This window comes from Oreochromis niloticus, linkage group LG20 (genome assembly GCF_001858045.2).
Source record: "Oreochromis niloticus isolate F11D_XX linkage group LG20, O_niloticus_UMD_NMBU, whole genome shotgun sequence".
Taxonomy (NCBI): Eukaryota; Metazoa; Chordata; class Actinopteri; order Cichliformes; family Cichlidae; genus Oreochromis; species Oreochromis niloticus.
The window spans coordinates 10,626,012-10,647,074 of NC_031984.2; the positions used below are offsets into that span (position 1 = coordinate 10,626,012).

At 40.3% G+C, this 21,063-nt stretch overlaps 1 protein-coding gene across 1 annotated transcript; it reads right to left on the reverse strand.

Moving 5' to 3' along the window:
• Positions 1 to 1,850: 1,850 nt before the first annotated feature.
• Positions 1,851 to 21,030, reverse strand: sypb (synaptophysin b). Its single transcript, XM_003438926.5, has 7 exons — positions 20,891 to 21,030; positions 19,524 to 19,589; positions 11,816 to 11,940; positions 11,093 to 11,291; positions 10,795 to 10,986; positions 10,166 to 10,478; positions 1,851 to 4,006 (listed from the first exon to the last, which is right to left on the reverse strand). The coding sequence occupies exons 1-6, from the start codon at positions 20,906 to 20,908 to the stop codon at positions 10,197 to 10,199; spliced, it is 882 nt and encodes a 293-aa protein (XP_003438974.1). The 5' UTR covers positions 20,909 to 21,030; the 3' UTR covers positions 1,851 to 4,006; positions 10,166 to 10,196.
• Positions 21,031 to 21,063: the final 33 nt, after the last annotated feature.

Genomic DNA, 21,063 nt, shown 5'->3' on the forward strand with positions numbered 1-21,063 from the left:
CACGCAGAGCAAAAAAAGAAGAAAAAAGTGCGACGTGCATGGAGCGACGACGAGCACCAGGCATGAGGAGTGCAGGGTATTTGATCAGAAATAAACCCAATGTAGAAAACTGGTGTGTAAAACACTTTCAGCCTTGTGTGGAGTCTTGATGCAGATGGTATTATGAGAAATGGGAAAACTTGTTTTGTGGTTAGTGGAAAGTGGAAAGTAGTGATCCATTAGGAAATAAAGAAGCAACCAAAAGGAAGTATTTAAGTTGCAGCTGGAGATGATTTTTATTACTGTGCGACATTATCAAAATATATAGTGTGTGGAATAAAGTACAATATTTGCATTCAGAGTATGTTGCACTATTAAAAAGCAACAAAATAGAGTAAAATTAAACACTTCAGTAAAACACTCCACTCCAAGTTACTTCCACCACTACAATACCTATCCATGTTCTTATCCAGTGGGCAGTGGGAATTTAAGTCATTTGTTGAGGGGTATCACTGTGGGTCGGTCATACTCCCACCCCAAATCTAACTCTTTGGACATTACCTATGATGATACGTCCCCTTCTTTCTTTATGAATACACCAGATAAAGAAAAGAAGTGTCGAACTGTTTACTTTCAGTATTAATGTAGGATGTTGTCTCAAATTATGATATGGTAAATGGCCTGTATTTATATAGCGCTTTACTAGTCCCTAAGGACCCCAAAGCGCTTTACACATCCAGTCATCCACCCATTCACGCACACATTCACACACTATGGGGGCAAAAGGGATGAAAATGCTATTTTGGGCATTTGTTTTACTTATCTGAAAAGTTGCAAACAACTTTAGCTCTTAAAGGTAAAGAAAAGTTTTTGCCTGTTGAATTCCAGCACTGCTCACTTTTTCTCTCATCCTGAATATTTTGAAAAGTATACCTAAATTAGCTTTAATTTTCAAAGGTAACCATGACATAAAAAACCCTCAAATGCTTAAAATACTTGCTGGCTTTCTCACAGAAAGTTTGAAGACATCTTTATCTTCTGTACCTTTCAGCTGGAATTATAAAAATGTGCTTTCCAGCGCTCACAAACACTGTATAGCCTCTATACTTTCAACACCCTAAAATATTTCACAAGCTAATTATATCTTTGAAGACTGCATAAGGCATGATGCATTTTAAATGGAAAGTTTAAAATTTTTTGTTATGGCCACAGGCAAGCTGATAAGATCTGTGCGCCAATGCAAGATGCTTTTATCTCTGTGTGTGCAGAGGTTACCATAAACAATGGGAGTGTTACTTTGAGTTTTAACGTGTAATTGTATTCCTTTATGCTTTTATCCTGTAGTTTAAAAAAATACTGTGTTTTCTACAAAATTCAAAAGATTACTTGTAGTTTAAACTTACATCATCGCCAAACAAAAAAAAATTAACTTAAAGATCAGTTTTCACTTCTGTCATTTGTACACTGTATTTTGTATTATACTCCTGGTATTTAGACTTCAGTCTTTCTACTATTATGCAAAGAGACAGAAACTTACAATAGATCTATATTTTAAGATGTTTAAATCCACCCTAGACTGTTTAATGTGTGTCATTTACCCCCCCTCTCTGTCCAACATCTATACTGTGGTATCAAATAAAGTCAGAAAATGGTAAATAAATAAATTAACAGCATGAATGTTTTTATGTGCATTGCATAGGCCTACACAACTGGAATGTGTGCAAGTTTCCAAGTTAGTATGACCATGCTTAATGTAGGCCTATGCCAAGAAACATATGCCATCTATAGAGCCATCTACCTGAGCCTGATTAGCATGTAAATTATATTAACAATTTGAAAGCAAACAAACCACATATGAACAGAAAAACACCTTTTAACCTTCAACAGAATAATTTCAATTTTATTTCATTTCGTTTCACATGGATCCCATATAATAAGAATACAGCAGAATTCTGGAGCCTCTCGGTTATTTTGTTTTTTCTCTGACTTATCATTATCATAAATACTAATAGGAATACATCATACACAATAAACACAGCACTATCCAAAGGCTTAGAGAGTATCACAAGACATCATTCACCACTAACAACAGAGTATATTTCATTTCAGCATATTTATAAGAGCTACAGTGAAAGAGAAAGAAAGAGAGAAAAAACCAAGGTGGGAGACTAGAGGAGGAGATAAAGCAAGGTGCTTCTACACTGCCTGAATCAAAGAACCCTGAATTTATATATTTATTTATGTATTTGTGTTCACTTTTTTTCAAAAAAACATCTGTATGAATACAAGGCTGTACAATGGACCAGTATACTGAAGATGAACAATTTATTGTGACGAAGCCGGTGGAAGCAAAACTACCAATCGAGACGCACCTCCTACCATTCGGCAAAGACGATCTAGAACGTCCAGCCGGAGAACTGGCAATCGGAAAAGTGTGTTGATATCTGGAAAGAAATAATTATTGCAACACTTACTTTGTGCTTTGAGCAGAATATAGCAGAGCTGCTGTTCAGTTTGTGTCGTGTGCAGTAACCTCTACAATGGATTAAACGTACCACAACATTTATTGTGTAGCCTAACGCTTTCCTGCAGCCGTGAGCCTCAACCTCTGGAATATGTTTAAGGATGCTTTGAGATATAGGAAGCAGGATGCATGCAGTAAACTGGTTCACCACCAGAAAGAGAAGAGCTTAAGAACGACTGAAGATGCAGACGGATTATATATGAAGACATGTTGTTTAAAATGCTTCATAATATTACGTGGTTATTCCATGGCATAAGCGAGGTCTTTAAAATTTTATACACTTTATTCTCATTTCTCTACAGTTAATGTTAATGTATGTATGCCACTGATTACAGAGTGATAGAAACACCATTTAAAAAACTATATAACTCTGTCTTACAACTTTCAGGAACACATAAAAGGTGACTGAAAACAGGATGTGGTTCATTGACAAAATGAGTTTGATGCCATTACATAAAACCAACGAATAAACACACACACGTTGCTAAGGCAGCTGCTCACTGCCACAATTCACCATTTTCTTCTCCCTATGCACTTTTTATTTTAGATGTCAGGATTTAAAATATTCAGAGCGTCACAAGAATTCATCCTCTCTTGACGGTGACATTTGATGGGAAAAATATATTTCAATGGACATAAAGTTGAAGCAACCCACTGTTACCACTGCTGTTCACATCTCACTACATCTCACTTTCTTAGCTCATTTCATATATATATATATATATGTATATGTGTGTGTGTGTGTGTGTGTGTATTTGCTTTCAATATTTGCCATCACATCAACCCTAATTTTTAAATCTTGCCTATAATGCTGACGAAATACATTAGAAAAAAAGTCATAATGTGAACATAAAAAAAAAAAAAAAAAAAACAGATTCTGAGATGAGAAAATAAGAAGATGTCAGTATTAATAGTTTATGGAAACTTAAGGGCAAAGGCTAAACTATGTGAGCTCCTAAACAGAACCAAAGTAAATGCAATTGAATAACTCTGTGCTCAACATTTGTTGTATAACAACTAATATGGAGTGCACAATTATTCAACTGTGTACATATAATCATATATATCAGTATGTTGATATTTACACAGCACAGACAAATACATTCTCCCAAGTTAAATGTTACTACAATATGTTTTTTTTTTTTTTTCCGTAAATGTCTTTTCCATTACAAGATCTCTCATAAATGTTCATCAACGAATGTTTTGGTATTTGTATTCAAGTTTTTCTCGTATAACCAAACAGACAATCCTCTGTTGTCTTCTACAGTAAATACATCACGAGAATAAACATCATGTTACAGCAAAGATCCATTTTCCCTCTTTTTTTTCCTTCCCACCCCCACCCACAGTGATGATCTCCTCCCCCAGCCCCACCGGTGTCTCCCCTCCAGGCCTCCCTCCCTCCGCCTGTCAACTCACAGATACACAAACAGACAAACAGAGGAGTGTGGAAATGAAAGTGGTGGTCGGTGGAGAGCCACACTCCAAAATCACAAGGTCACCCTGGGCAAAGGAGACAAGCAAAGATGAGAGAGAAAGAAAATGTTAAATAAACAGCAAACATATCATTGGATAAATTACACATACATACAACTAACTCAACAAATCAGGGACTTTTAAACACTTACAATTAAACTATTTATTCACAGTAACACCAAGAAATGACAGTATGATGTAATGTATATTTCGCTACATAACATACAGTTAACATGAATCAATAAGGAGCTGGGCAATTACTCAAATTTAAATCATGTTTTTTGCTTCTATGAATAAATAAACCAAGATCGTCTTTCTGAACTCACTGCATCTTTCTATTTTGCAATGATGCTGTGTGGCAGCCTTCCAGTTCAATCCCAGGAGGAGACACAAATCCCTTTGGGGTTGTGTCAAGAAGAGCATCTGGTATATATATTGCCAAAAGTATTCACTCACCCATTTAAATCACTGAATTCAGGCATTCCAATCACTTCCACAGACACAAGTATATTAAATCAAGCACCTAGGCATACAGACTGCTTCACATTTGTGAAAGAATGGATCACTTTCAGGAGCTCAGTGAATTCCAGCATGGTACCATGATAGGATGCCACCTGTGTCAGTTATGAAATTTCCTCAATTTCCTCCTCCGCATATTGTGCAGAGGTTTCCAACTTTCTGCAGAGCTACAGACTTCCAAACTTCATGTAACCGTCAGAACAGTGCGTAGAGAGCTTCATGGAATCGGTTTCCATGGCTGAGCAGCTGCATCCAAGCGTTACATCACCGAGTGCAATGCAAAACATCGGATGTAGCCATGTAAATAATGCTGCCACTAGACTCTAGAGCAGTGGAGGCGTGTTCTCTGCGGTGACTTATCACACTTCTCTGTGTGGCAATCAAATGAACGAGTGTGGGTTTGGTGGTTGCCAGGAGAATGCTACTTATCTGACTGCACAAGTACACAAAGCAAGGTCCATAAAGACATGGATGAGCAGGTTTGGTGTGAAAGAATTTGACTGGCCTGCACAGAGTCCTAATCTCAGCCTCATGAAACACCTTTGGGATGAATTAGAGCAGAGAATCCGAGCCAGGCCTTCTCATCCGGCATAGTGTCTGACGTCACAAATGTACTTCTGGAAAAATGATCAAAACTTCCCATAAACACACTCCTAAACCTTGTGGAAAGCTTTCCTAGAACAATTGTAGCTGTTATAGCTGCACAGGGTGGGCCACCATCATAGTAAACCATATGGATTAAGAGTGGGATGCCACTCAAGTTTATATGCGTGTGAAGGCAGACGAGTGAAAACCTTTGGCAATATAGTGTAGCTTTAGCTGTTGTTTTCACCCCTCAGCTTTCCTTTACCTCTCTCTAAAAGTCTAAATCGATCCCCTGCAAGGTTGTGACATTTATCTGTTTATTTATTAATTTCATTTTTTTTTTCAGCTGAATTATAGTTAATTAAAAGAAATTAGCTGGCAGAGTAGTGTCCTGTCCGGTGTTCTTCCTGTGCTTGTGTGGGTTCCCTCTGGGTACTCTGGCGTCCTAACATACACGAGGAATGCATAGATAAGCATGTCAGGTTAATTGACAATTCTAAATTAGCTGTAGGTGTGAATGTGAGGTGACCCTCAATTTGACATGTAGTTAAGAAAATGAATGGATCGTTAAAGGAAATTCGCTTTCTGTGCTAAAGTGGTGACATGTTGTTACGTTCCTCTGAGGGGTCTAGGCGGTGAGGGGAAGTAACGAAAGTGTCGGTTTGAGAACCACGGCTGACCTTTCTCAAAGCAGGCCCTTTTTGCTTTGAGTGGGCTTTCTGTTTGAGTATCAACTTCAAACAGTTAGCAACGAGGTGTCCAGGTTTGTGGCAGAAGAAACAAAGCTTCGTTTTGGGTCTCGAAACCACAACTTTTTCAGCCTTGTTAGCTGGCCCACTCTTACCTCTCCAAGATGTACTATGGCACAGAGGGATATCATGTCCTACAGCTTTTGTTTTATGAGTTAGCTTAAACTCATCTGCCAGTATGGCAGCTTGCTGTAAAGTGGAAACCCTCTGTTCACTCAAATATAGAGCAATACACTCAGGCACTGCATTCTTAAAGTCCTCCACCAGCACAAGTTCACGTAACAACCCCAAATTGTTAACCTGGCTCGCAGAACACCACCTATCAAAGAGCTTTTCCTTCTCCCTAGCAAAGTCAAGGTAGGACTGACCATGTGCCAACTCCAAACCTCGAAAATGCTGCCTATAGGCTTCAGGTACAAGATCATAGGCTTTGAGGACAGCACTTTTAATCTTTTCATAAACTAGGCAGTCGTCCCTAGACAGACTGGAACAAGCTTCCTGAGCCTTACCTGTGAATTTACACAGCAACATCACCCCCCACAGGTCTTGAGGCCACTGCAGTGCAGTTGCTATGCGTTCAAATACACTGAAGAAACTCAACACTGGATTCACAGAAAATGGGAACCAGGTGGATGTTATTGCTTACAAACGAGCCCCTGGACACCTGTTCACCAACAGATGTAGGCCCAGCGCTCGTCAGCTCCAGCTGATTCAACTTGAACGCCATTTCAGCCTGAAGAAAACCACCGCACACCTGCCAACTCACTTAGAGACTACCCAACAATTAACCAATTAATAGTTAACTACACAACTTACTTTAACTGACTAACTTACCTTTTGCTGCACACACACATTAACAAATACAACTTACCCAGTTCCTAAGCACACCAAACTATACCTACCTATCTTCTGGAGCGTGCTGGGCTCGAGGCAACTTTAAAGGCAAAGCTTCAGCGACTGGAGCCCTGAATTGCCTACCCCCAACAGGGAGCTAATCCCCGCCCAGGATTACTCCGAAAATAAGAAAGGCAAAACAACAAAAGAGTGCCCGAAGGAAAAACTTAAGAAGCTCAGCTGGACACTCACCTAACTTAACTGGGAAGTTGTGAATCTCTAAAGGTGAAAAAAAGCAAGATAATCAAAAACCAATTCCAACTCGAAACTCCCTTTTCAAATATCCCGGACGAGCCCCCACTTGTTACGTTCCCCTGAGGGGTCTAGGCGGTGAGGGGAAGTAACGAAAGTGTCCGGGTCAGAAAAAGGAGACAAGAAGCCAAAAGGGTTAAATTAAAGAGTTTTATTGAAGTAGCTCAACTAAAAGAGACGGACAAGCCGCTATCACCATTTAAGAAAACAAACAAAACTCAGGTGTTGGTCAATAAAGTAAAAAGTCAAAAAGAGAGCAGCTCACTAGCTGCAAACACGGACACGCAGCTCACTAGCTGCAAACACGGACACGCAGCTCACTAGCTGAAAACCACACTAATGGCACTCCACCACAAACACGGCAAAAACACTCAGCTCACTAGCTATAACCACACTAATGGCACTCTGACGCAGAGCTCACCTTTCCCTGGGCTTAAATACTTTAAATTACTGATGTGAGTCAGCTGTGTAAAAGGGAAAGGTGGCACCTCAGGCAGAAGAGGTGGTGGGACACGCCCACACAGGCACCTTCAGGAGGAGGCCCTGCTAGGGCCGTAACACATGTCCTGTGGACTCTACCTCTAATGTTATGAAGTGGTTAAGAAAATAAATGGATGGAAATTGACTTAATTAAAAATACAGTATGATTGATATGAAACAATACTTTGCTCTTTTAAAGTAAGTATAGTGTTTGGTTTGCAAATCAAAGAGCCTGAAAATCTGTCAAAAATATATTGAGTTTACATCTTTTTTAACTGTGGAGTGACTTTCTGTCTTTGCTGAAATTTGATTGGTCAATAGCAAAAGTGACATTCTCGTTTACCTGCTGAAGTTCAGATCAGCGGATGCATCAAGAATGAAAACTGCTCAAATTTAAGCAAATTATTTTGCAATTGTTTGAGTGAATTGATGAGTACATTTTTGGGACTTTAAAACATTTTTGACCAAACAGGGAAAACAAATCATTGAAGAAGATGAGGCAAAGTGCAGGAATAAATCCAAGAATACAAGGCAATGGCTTCTGAGTACTCTAAACCACGTTTCTAAGTGCTCTGTTGGACAGACATTTCACATCTTTCAATACTGAGTGCAGTTTTAGCTGTCAGTGTAGTCTACAGCCTTGGAGCTACATCAAAAAGCTCTCTCACCATAGTTATAAGACCTCTGGAGGGTAGTGGAACTCAAAGGCCAAAGAGAGCTGGTAAATGTACTGTAGCTGGCTCAAAAGCTCCTTTGCAAGGCAGATGTTTGTACACAATTGGTCCTTATCGAATGACTAGATCTTTCTCCTGCAACCTTCACTACTGAACATTAACAATAATGTTATTTCAGTAAATGTCGAAAGATACCGACTGAATCTGGCAAACTCTTAATTATAAAGCCTTGAGTTTCATCCTCCAGATTTTACCTTGGAGTCACAACAGGACTGATCTCTTTGAAGCCTGTGAGAACATTTTGTTTTCTCCTTTCAAAATGGAGTTGAGAGGGTAAGAATACTTCTGTTTGTGCTGTAGCTAACTAACTATTTAATTAACAATAAAAGTTCACATTTTTCTCTTTATCACCTGCTGCACAAGATATCAAGTAGATGATGAAAATACAAAAAAAGAGGACATCTTCAAACTTCACCTTTCTCAGGTTATTAGGCTATTACAAGTGGATACATTGTAAATAGATACATATAAACTGTAAATTGATGTTGTTAATAAGAAGGTACAGCCAGGTTGTTGGCTCCCTTTTAAATCCAAAATCACATTTAATCCTGCTCCTCACATACAAGGTCTTAAATAATCAGGCCCCAACTTATCTTAATGACCTTCTAGTACCATATCACCCCATTAGAGCACTTTCCTCTCAGACTGCAGGCTTACTTGTTGTTCCTAGAGTATTTAAAAGTAAAATGAGAGGCAGAGCCTTCAACTTTCAGGCCCCTCCTCTATGAAACCAGCTTCCAGTTTGGATTCAGGAGACGGACACTGTCTCTACTTTTAAGATTAGGCTTAAAACTTTCCTTTTTGCTAAAGCATATAGTTAGGGCTGGATCAGGTGACCCTGAATCCTCCCTTAGTTATGCTGCAATAGGTGTAGGCTGCTGGGGGACTCCCATGATGCATGGAGTATTTCTTCCTTAGTCATTTTTCTCACTCACTACATGTTTATACACCTCTCTGCATTGAATCATACTTGTTATTAATCTCTGGCTCTCCTCCACAGCATGTCTTTTGTCCTGTCTTACTTCTCTCGGCCCACCCGGATGCGGCAGATAGCTGCGACCGGGTGGGCTGAGCCTGGTTCTGCCTGAGGTTTCTTCCTGCTAAAAGGGAGTTTTTTCTTCCTGTCGCCAAAGAATTTGCTCATAGGTATGTATGTATTATTGTAGGGTCTGTTGTTGTGATTTGGTGCTGTGTAAATAAAATTGAACTGAATTAAATTGTTTGATATTACTTTAGTTATTAATAAGCCAGCATAACTTTTTATTTTAAGCACTTTTATGTTTTCCCAAAAAATAAGTGTGATCTATAAAAGATGAATTTATGGATTTATTCACTGTGATGCTACCCATAGATTTGTAGATTCTTGTTTTGAAATCTTGTCTCAAGCAGTTTGACTGCCACCATCTTGCTTTTTTCCCCCCAGAGAGACTGAGTACATTGGGCACTCACAGTAAGCCACACCCTAAAGCACACCCTGATTTACTATCTGTTTTACTCAAACTATGACAGTCATTTACAAAATAAACATCGCGTTGTAAGACTTGAAATGATGGAAACCATAAATATACCAGGATGTGTGTGTTTTTCTTAGGTCATAGATGAAGGAAGTAGTAGGATCATTCTCTCATAACTTTGTTTTGTAACCATTAGAGAAAATACAAGTTTAAGGTCGCTCTCTGAAGCAGTTGCATGCTGGATTTCAGAAAATCTTAACATTACTGATGAAATCTAATGCGCTCCAGGAAACTTCTCCATGTCATTTTCATAGTACTTGTCATTTTAGCCAAGAGGCAATGTGAAAAAACACTCAAAAAGTGGACCATAGTAAGCATTTGTGCATTCAACCCTTTATTTGTGCTTAAAATATAATATCACATTGAATAACGGATATCTATGTCATTCTAACAACACGAGTAGAAAAAAAAACGTGAGTAGAAAAACTGGACAGATTTTCTACTCATATTTGCACTCACCATTCTGCAGCTGTAGTGTTTCAGGACAGGCTCACATCTGATTAGAGTAAGAGGTAGGCTGCTGGTCATAGCCCTGGTTATAACCTCCATCCTCATTGTAGCCTCCCTGCTGGCCGTAATCGGGCTGGTAACCTCCCTGGGAGCCGGCATAGGGGTCCTGCTGTCCGTAGCCTTCCTGGGCATAGGAATCTGGGGCGGGCTGCTTCTCCTGTGATGGGACATACGTTCCAGCTAAAGCGGCCTTCCAACCGGTCTCTTTGAAGACAAACCAGAGGTTTCCAATCCACAGGATAAGGTTGATGAAACCAAAAGCCTGTGGAGGAAAAAAGAGACAAACGTTTGTTCTTATAGTTATTCTAGTATCATCTCTTTACATCACAGGTGTCAAACTCCAGGCCTCGAGGGCCGGTGTCCTGAAGGTTTTAGATGTGTGCTTGATCCAGCACAGCTGAAATGACCTCCTCAACATGTCTTGACGTTCTCCAGAGGCCTGGTAATGAACTAATCATTTGATTCAGGTGTGTTGACCCAGGGTAATATCTAAAGCCTGCAGGACACCAGCCCTTGAGGCCTGGAGTTTGACACCCCTGCTTTACATAGTTTCGCTAACAGAAGCATTTTAAGCCTACCACAGAGGTGTTGAGGCCGGAGACCTTGGGGTCATGGATCTCACGGCACTTATTTTCTCGTTCTTCACAGGCTTGGATGAGAGTGATGACCCGCTCTGGATCAGTGGCTGTTTTCACATCTGAGAGGCCTTTAGCCCAAGCACAAGAAGATACCAGCCACATGAAGGCAAATACCGCCGTCACAACAAAATCCTGGAAATCAGCAACACAAGGTTATTGTTTTTTCCTACCATTAATTGAGAAGTATTAAACTTAAGACAAGATGTACTTTTTATGTGCTTTGAGGTAACAAACTCACAATCTGGGGCCCTTTGTTGTTTTCACGGTACTTCTCTAAGATGAAACAGTATACAGCGAGCGCTGCCATAGAGTAGAGGAAGGAAAAGACACCAATGGTGACGAAGAACTCGGCTGAAGAGGAGTAGTCCCCGACCAGGAACAGACGCTCCTTGTCTCCTCCCTTACAAGTGGGTGCATCAAAGTAAACCTGATGGAGCCTGAGACAGGAACACAAAACAGGGATAGACACAGATGAGAAGGTGTAAGAGCTGCAAAAATACAGCAGATGATTCTAAAGTTGTAAATCTGAAACATGCTGTAGTCGAATTTTAATTAATTCAAAACTGGGTGAATGGAATTCTCAGAGACTTCTATGCAACCAGAGGAGTCTTCTCCTGGTGGCCATTACACAGAAAGCAGATTTAAGGGACTTCCACATTAGGTTTATTTTTCAGAAGCAGAAACTGCATACTTTTCTTTATGAACAGTTTATGACTGCAACAAGGAGAATTGGTTCAGTTAGCTAGAGCTTCTAAAATTGTAAACTTCTCTGAGCTTCTTTGCTACAGAACAACAACCAATTCTAAAATAAAAATAAGTATTTTGTGACAAAAATTGCCCCAAACAAGGACATATTTATTTATTTATGAATGCTGTTAAACTTAATCTAATGTAGAAGGCTGTTAAACTGTAAGTTCAATTAAATGTTAAAAGTTCAGTTATGTGATGATATAATCCATACCTGAATGGATATTCAAACTCTACTTCTATGCCTAGATCACTTTCCGAGCGGTTGCTGCACTCCACACTCATCTTGAACATGCCAGAGTAACTTCCACATGTCGAGAAAGCGAAGATTGCAAAGATCTGTGGGAGAAGGAGCAGGAATACGCCGAATTACTTGATTTCTATCCAGAAGGTAAGAGTTACAATAAAAATGAACAAACATTAATGAACCTCAGTGTTTGAATTCTGGCTTCCCCCACAAAGAATAAAATACATAGTAGAGGATAAAGTTGGACAACTATGTTTGTTTCTTTGAGAATGTGGACTTCTTTATGTTACATATGAGAAGCAGACGAGTTTTCTTGTTTTTTATTTGTTTGTTTGCATGATTACAATGAATGAATAAAAATAAATACATGCATGCCCTAATAAAAAATGTACTGAATTTAAAACCCCATCCATGTGATCTTTGACACATTCTAGACAACCATGGAACAATAAATAAATGAATAAAATGCACAAACTGATTTATCAGTATCCAACATTCCCCCAAGGTGGTTTGACTGCATCCAGTTTATTTTAGGTGTTGTACCCACCAAAACAACTCCAGGTGATCTCCAGGTGATAGCATAATTTACACTGAAAGTTGTAGACTATGCTTCCCTACCTGCGCAGTTTCAAGCAGACTTATCAAGATCCACCAATCAGAGCGCGATGCTAATAAATTCCCACAGAGTGCAAATAAATGCAGCGTTATCAGCAGGTTACACAGCACTGGCTGCACCTGTTGCCCACGGTACATTTAAATTGGTTTTGTACTGTTGTTTATGTGTGGGCATGTGTGTGCACGTGCGTGTGCGTGCGTGTTTTTCTGGTACAAACGGTGATTGTGCATTCATTTACAGGGTGCCTCATTATTACTGTAGGTGCACTCAGCTCAGTCTTATTCTTCGCCTCCCACCTGCAGTCACATAAACAGCACAGACAAATATGAGTGGAGATAAACTTGCAGCCTCTCCCTCTTCACACACACACAAACAGCAGATTAGACAAGTCGGACTATTTTTACCACACCCTCCCTACTCTGCAGACCAGATCCGATTGGATAGAAAATCCAGCTATTAATCTGACGGAGGTGCTCCACCATCTGTTACCAAATACTCAGCTTCCAGCTACTGTACAGTCAGTCACAACACATGCATACATACACACACTGGCACACCCCCACACGTGAGTGCATATGCACACACACCAGCTCACATCACTTCCTCTAGCCTTATAGTATGACCTACGTGCGAAAGGCATAAACACACTAAACTAATTACAGTAATCTTTCAGCTAATGTGAGTACGGAAGCTCGTTTGTTGGATTTGCACAGAGTGAGTGACTAAAGTGAGCCCTATTGTTTTAATTTTGTTCTTCTCTGTTCCTTTAGGGCTGTGTTTAAGTTTAAAGTGTCCTCTGCCAAAGCCCAAAGGCTTATTAACAGGTTTTAATAATCGATGCAAATGACTGTAGATGTGAAAGAGGCGGCATTATGTGTGAAAGGAGAGATAAGAGCACTCGTAAGCAACACAGTCGTCTCTCTTTCTCTCTCTCTTTTAAATTTAAAGCAAAGAAAAAAAAACATTTGCCATCTGCAGTGTAGCTCTGGTGCAGAAATCCAGTTGGAGCTTTGGAAATTGACCAGATCTAACCCAGAATATTTGAGAGATCCAAATGCATCCTAAAAAGTGAGAAAATCTGTCCATCCGTGTTATGTTCTTCATGGGCAAGCAATTTATCCTTAACACTGAGCAAATCACCATTTAGATCAATAATGTTATACTTTGTTTAAATCCCAAACCAACAGAATAACAGAATCAAATGCTGAAGTAACTGTGCAATTAATCAATATCTACAGCCTGGGCAGTAACTGCAGTGTAAGCACAATCCTTAACACAGCCTGCAGTGTTGTGCTATAAATGTGTACCACCCATGCTGTTACTATTAACTGTTCATTATTTTAGAAACAGTTAGAGGTTAAAATTTCTTGAGTGAGCTCAGTATGGAGACCGTTTGGTGCCTCAGCTGTGTGTTGTTCTTTCAGATCAAATGAAAACACACCTTTAAACATAAAATGTGTAACAAGCCTGATTTTGATGTGATGCAACATGATGATGTAGCTAAATATTAATACAGTATATTAACATATGCAAGAATGCATTGGGGTTTTTTTTAACAGAGTCCTTAAAAAACAACGAAGCATAGCAGATTATTAAAGTCAGTAAGGTGCTCATACAGTACTCATGATAAGAGTCTTAGGTGCTTTTTATTTCTTCCTTGGCAAGAGAGCAGAGGGTAATATTTATTTAGGTAACAACTTGATATTGATAGCACAATGAGATGTTTCCAGGTAGATCCTGAAAAATACTTTTTGGAGTATCAGTAATCGGTAATACCACTTTTTAAATGCTCTGCTTCCATACAGTCAGCATAAAGTGTTAAGTGTTAGTTGATGCCTTACCTTCGCCTGTGTATGTAATGATGCTTTGACCATAAAGATCTTTCAAAACAGCCAGTGCAGACGTGCTGTTGGACAGTTTTTGTGTAAATTTTGGCATGCCTGTTATCAGATCATCACTGGTTTTGCCAGGACTGGATTTGAGAGTACGCTGATCAAAAGGCAGGTGCAGGGTTATGGGCCTAATGTTTGAAACCCCTGCTGTGGTGCTATAATGTTTCTCACATGATGACGCACAACTTTTGAATTTTGATCTGATAACAGAACTCGATGATCAGAGCATCATCACACACACAGGTGAAGGTAAGGCCAGAAAATCGCCTATGACACAGCTAACAGTTGAGAGTGAAAAATACGTATTCTCCAACTGGTTGGCGAGTGGTTCCCACAGATTGCTAACAGTTGCTAGCTGAAATCAGTTATAAAGAGGTTTAATGGTGCTCCACCAGTTACTTGATCCTTAGCAGATTGCCACTGTTGCATGTAGTGTGCAAAAGTTGTGTAAGTTGTGCCTCATTACCGCAGCCAACCTGCTGACCCTTCAAAAAGTCTAACTTAGTTTGAAGCCAAATGTATCCATTTCTGGTTTATGTTGCCCTTCTAACAGTTTCACTACAGCTTGAAGAGTAGCTGGTGAGTGTTTGCAGACAAGTTGGTTTACTCCATGCAAACCCAGGCGACCACTGTAATCTGCAAGCAACCAAAGGAACTGCATAAATTACCATCAGCCTCTTATTAAGTGTTAGTTGATGTCTTACATTCGCCTGTGTATGTAATGATGCTTACATAGACATACATACACAGGTGGAGGAATACACATTTTTGACAGGGGTGTCACTGACTGTGTGGCTGGGCTTTAGTAATCGATTTCACAGAGACTGCTGTTGACCAAACCATTTAGCAACTGGTTGGGGATTACACATTATTCTGTTGCATTCTGTGGTTGCCAGATCATCACTGTCTCTAGGCAGTGTCTCTCTCTCTCTCTCTCTCTCTCTCTCTCTCTCTCTCTCTATATATATATATATATATATATATATATATATAGTCTATGTGAATCCAGACTGCAAACCAAGCTAGCTAGTGTTAGCTAATAAAACTGCAAATATGGTAACTCCTGTTTCCAACACACAAAATGGTGGCAGCCAAAAATGCAACACTCCAAGCTTAAAAACAGTAGTCCACAAACCAGTGGATGCCAACATAGTATCTATGTCCATGTTTTATATAAATCACACTCTAGTATTTTCTAAATAAACAGCAAACACTAAAGGTGTGGGAATGCTATTAATTTTGGCCATAAAGCAAAGTACCAGCACTGAAGGAAAAGTCAGGGGATACTCGGTTTCTTGTCTCCCAGGACTGTAAACTTTTTTTTAAACGTTCCTCTGATCATTTTTGAGCTTGGATAAAAAGCTGTGGTCAGCAAACAGAATCTAAATAGAAGTCGCCTTTGGACAATTAAGCACTGCACTTTCATGGTGATAAATGAGTACAAGGAGGCGTTGTGGAGAGGAAGGAGCGGGACAGCCAGACTGAGTAAAGAGATGGTGGCACACTGAGTGCTAGGTGCCATGGTAACACTACTGGCAGCATCACACAGCGAGGAGGCAGAGGCTGGTTTCTACCCCTCCTGGTATGCTGAATGGTTGTCAGCAGAAGATATACAATTCTTCACACTCAGACATAAATGATCTGCCGTTCTCACACTCTCTGTCTGACTTAGTTTGCCTCCATCTCCGAAATTATTGATCCAGACATGGATAGAAGTAGCAATTGTAAATAACAGAGGATGTAGATGTTGTAGTTTTGGGACTATCCTAGTTCTAACGAAAGCAAAGGCACTTTTAACGTTTCAAAACTAGCCATTTATGGCCATTTAGTATACAATCTATAAACTGACCCATATATATGTAGAAAAAAATACACACCAAAAGCAAAATAAACACAAGCCGTCTAAGCCTCCACCAGAGGCCCTGGAGTAATAACCACAAAGAGTGTCTGAACAGCAACCCCCCCCCAGCTACAATAAAATCAACAGCCTTTATTACACATTAGAGACCATGCCAAAGTGAAAAAGGCTGTTACTTCATGTTCTCACAAACAGCCTTTATAAGCCTGCTGAGAATGAGTCAGAGCAGAAATCTGAATACAGATTAAATTCAACATCGCAGTGGCTTCGTGTAGCAGCTGAGAACGGTTCCTGAGGTTCAGCTCTACATCAGCTGTATTCTGGAACTCAATGTCTTCTAACATCCATCAAATCTAGGCTGTGTCAGCACTATTCCCCAGAGACAGGGAGAGAGAGAGAAAGAGAGGATGGGGTGAGGTTGGGTGGGGAGGTGGGCAAATCCACATTAGTCACTCATACAGTATGCTGTTTTAATATCACTCATGCAACAAGAATAGTGCTCACTTGCTTCTGCATGACCACAAATCCTCAACCCATATACAGGACTGTCCATTTCTAACTACTCTCATTTCTCCAGTTCAAAGATGGGAATACTGATATGTACACAGCTGGTAAACTGCTGCTGTTTCATTGATGCATGAACTGTGCTCTATAAAAGCACAAAAAAATGTTTCATTCGGCTGTACAAAAATACACCCTCCTCATTTCTGTTTCCAGCGAAACCTCCACTAGAATCTGGAAAAATACTTCTCATGGGTGGATCATCTATCCCCCCTTCTAAAAAACACGGTGTTACTGGTTAGGCATGCCCATATTAATCCACAAAGAGGAGTAGATCCAGGAGCTCCTCCTCTAGCCCTGACGCTGAGGCACGCAGGTCCACTGACAGATGATTCATGGGCCTTGGCCTCCTGAGCGGGCTACTGATTGGTGGTTGGCTCGCACTGACCCAGGGAGGCAGTGATGAGGTGCTGGCACACTCACACAGCTCCAGGGAAGGACTTCAGAGTCATGCAGCACACTCACTGCTCTGACTATTCTCGAGCATATCTGCAGAGCCCATTACAATGTGGAACTCTGTCAGCACTGCTCTGGCACACGCGTTCTCATCTGGGTTGTTTTAGGTGTGCTCTCAGGCTGAGGAGCAGAGGAGCAGCCAGGGATTACTGCACCCATCCAAGGAGGGGCACGCCCTGCACCCTCCCAAAAATGCATTCTGACATTTCGTTATGTAGGAGGAATTGAAACATTAGAGCTACATAACCTTTGGGTCATTTGTGAGCTAAGCCCTATTTTGAGAGGTGCTGTTGTGATATTTTTAATCATTAAATGTTCCCTAACACTAATTTATTGATTTGCTGCCTTTGCATCTTCTGTTGTTGTTGTTGTTGTTGCAGGAATTAGCCCATTGGTGTGGTAAGGATAATGGAAAGTTGTGTGTGTGTGTGAGAGAGTGTGTGCAATGCAATCTTCCGCTCCTAATCAGTATATTGCTACATAATTCAGTGAATTGTGACTAATAGTAGCAAGATTTACTCCTTAAGGCAGGTAGTTACTGCCCTAAGTGATGGTGAAAACAGCTCAACCTACAGAAATACATCAACTTAATGAAAATAATTGAAAACCACCGGTTACTACATTATAACAATGGCTATAAATGACATTACATGGTCATTTCAGCTATAAAAGTGGCATCTGCAGTCACTGCTAACTGATTGGTCAAGTAATTGACCAAAACAAACCCTAAATGAAACAAATATACAAGTGAAGTAAGTTTTCAGTTCATGATATTCAGAAAACCAATGATGAATAGGTGCTATGACTATCAGCAACCCAAGATTTAATTATTGCTTCTAGTTACCTTAATATATGTCAAAGGAAAAGCATTACGCTTTTTAAATTGACAATAATAATTATTGTATTATTATTATATTACTAACATTTTAATCCAATTATTATTGCAGAGAATATTTTAGTAACTTTCGAGATCGCAGTCTGCTACGGTTATGACAGCAAACCCGATGCGGCCATGGTCGGTTTGTAGCATAACCATAAGTAGTGCCTCTGTTTCCATCACTGAAATGCCCCCCAGCTGTGGACACAAAGGAAAACAGAAAGAAAGCAAAAAATGCAATGTAGCTGCAGCAGTCTCAACCCTGCAGCCTCTTCACTATGCTGCTGATGATGATGGAGGACAAACACTGTGAAAAACAACACATAACGAGAGAATGTCTGTGACTGTGTGAGCTAAAAACATTTCCAGTTAAGAGGGAAACTGTTGCCATGATGCTGTGTAACATTTTTTGAATAAAAGCTGACTTAAAGGGCTGAGCACCTGATGGAACTACAAAGAAAATCTAAAAAGATGTCCAGCTATTTGTGAGTACAACACAGTGTGTGAGGTGTCCCATATTCCACCAGCATAAACAAATAAAGGCAAATCCTTGCAATCCTCGGGTTTTCATCCTGCATTGATGAATTAATGAATGAGTAGCTTGGTTGGAACAGGCTGCACATAAAAAATGGGTACTTAATTGTACTAGCATGAGGTCACATCCTCTGAGATGGATTCAACAAATTGTCATTATATTCCTCAGTAAATTGACACAGTGTTACTACAGAGTGATGTAATACAGCCTGCTGGTATCTCCCACTCAGGGCTGCTGGGGCAAGTATTACCATAACCATAAAGAAACATGAGACTCCACAGTTTCAATCTGGAGTCTTACCTATTCATGTGCAATTGGGTAATTAAGAGGCCTTAGGATAATTTCATGTTTCATGAGAAAACATTAAATAAAAAATGTCAGACCTCCATGTAGGCCTTGGTTTTGTTGCCGTCTTCCACTCCTAATCAGTATATTGCCAAACAATTCCCTGAATTATGGCTAACAGTAGCAAGATGTACTCAGTAATGCAGATAGTTAATGCCAAAATGACCATGAAAACAGCATATCTTACAGAGATGTATCAATTTAACTCCTTTTGGTGATTTCAGTCATTAAAGTGGCTTGGTTCATGTTTCAGGAGGAATAATAAACATAAAATTAAAAATTAAAACATGTCTGACCTCTGAGTCTTTTCCCCAAGTCTGTACCATGCAGCTTTATGACCTCTGTGTGACAGAAGGTCACGAATATGGCATCAAGGGACATGCAGGCATTATGTGTCACACAAAACCATAGAAAAGCTTCAGGATTTCTTCTTTTGTAATATGATTTTATTACAAACTGTATTAAAATATTCCCTCGTTGGAGCTGTATATGATGATCACTGCCACCAATAAATGTGTAACAACAGAAAACTTACCCATTGTAGAGCTTTTATAAATCCCAAAGGTTGTTTGATTACCGTGAACTGCCCTTGGGCCACCAGCTGTCAACACAAAAACATCAGAAAGAAGCACTTAATTTTAAAAACATCACGCTTTGGGCTTTACTCTAGTTTTATAAACTCTGTGCCTCTCAGTCGAGCAGGCACGATGAGGCTGATTAAAAACACAAACCTCATTACTTCAGTCTCATTGCCCACAAGCCTGGCCTGCTCCTGGCACCTGCAGGTGTTTGTTATACTACAGCAACAATCTGGCAGTGAGTCACCTGCCAGAGCTCGCATCTTTGTGGACTTCTGAGATGATGTAGTGTAGTAATTTGTAATATAGACTTCAAAGGCTGTGGTGTATCTGTATGTGTACGTGTGTGTGTAAGAATGAGGCACAGAGCTGCTCCTGGAGCTTTACAATTACACAAAGCTGATTAGCGGTCTGCCTCTCTGCTCCCGTGCTGCACACTCCTCAGCAATTCTTTGATTTATTTATGAGGAAATCCCGTTTTTTAATTGACGATCGAGGCGAAAGAGGGGCTGGCGTGCAGGTGAATGCGACACAGCAAAGAAGGCGGTGTGTCCCCGTGTGCATCAATAAATGGCCGCACCGGAATAAGCAGCAGTGATGGTTTTCTCACAGGCTGCAGGGCCACTTTCATCCTCATTGTTTCTGCATAAAGCCAAACATCCATATTAAACAGATGACGCAGGTACTGACAAAATTCCTGCTCAGAGGAACCTGACAGCCTGATATCCGCTCATCTCCGCGGGAAGACTTGATGGCTTTGACACAAACCATTCAGCAGTCTGAGAGATGAGCTGTTCGGGACCAGCGAAAGAGAGATGCAGGAGCCTGTGCTCCTCTTTGGCCTACTGCGGTTATACGAATACACCGAGGGCCTTGGAAATTAATCAGGTTGACGTTTGTTATCGTGGCAACAGCGGGCTAATCGAGATGTGGGCAAACTAAATCAATTAGGCGAATCCCCCGAGATAATAGGTATCATCGTCTCCTTCCGTAGCTAAATGTCATTGCTGCAGAAATCTCTGGACATCCTACTCATTTTTGGACACTCGGCGGGCCACTTTAAAACACACACTGCAGCATCAGCCGTGGAAAAATTTCCTATTGCATTGGACCCTTTCGTGTCTCTATAAAACTGCATTTTTAAAGATTAATTCCTAAATTCACATTTCGAGTCCAAGGACTCCAAAACGCATTCGAGGTCTACCTTTAGCATAAAATATCGCCATTAAAACGAGCGACCAAATGAAATAAGTAATAATGAATGAAACAATCGCTACCAAACGAAACAATAATGAAATAGATGATTTCCCCATCAAAGCCTTACCTGGTTTACAACATCCATCTTTGCCGCTTACTCGCTGATAAGAGGATCAGAGGGGCGGAGGGAGGGAGGCGTCTCATCCGGAACAGCCCAGGGGAGGAAGACGCCCAGAAGGAAGAGCTGGAATGCGTCACGAGCTGGACGAGCGTCGTGACGTCAAAACAATTACGAGGATG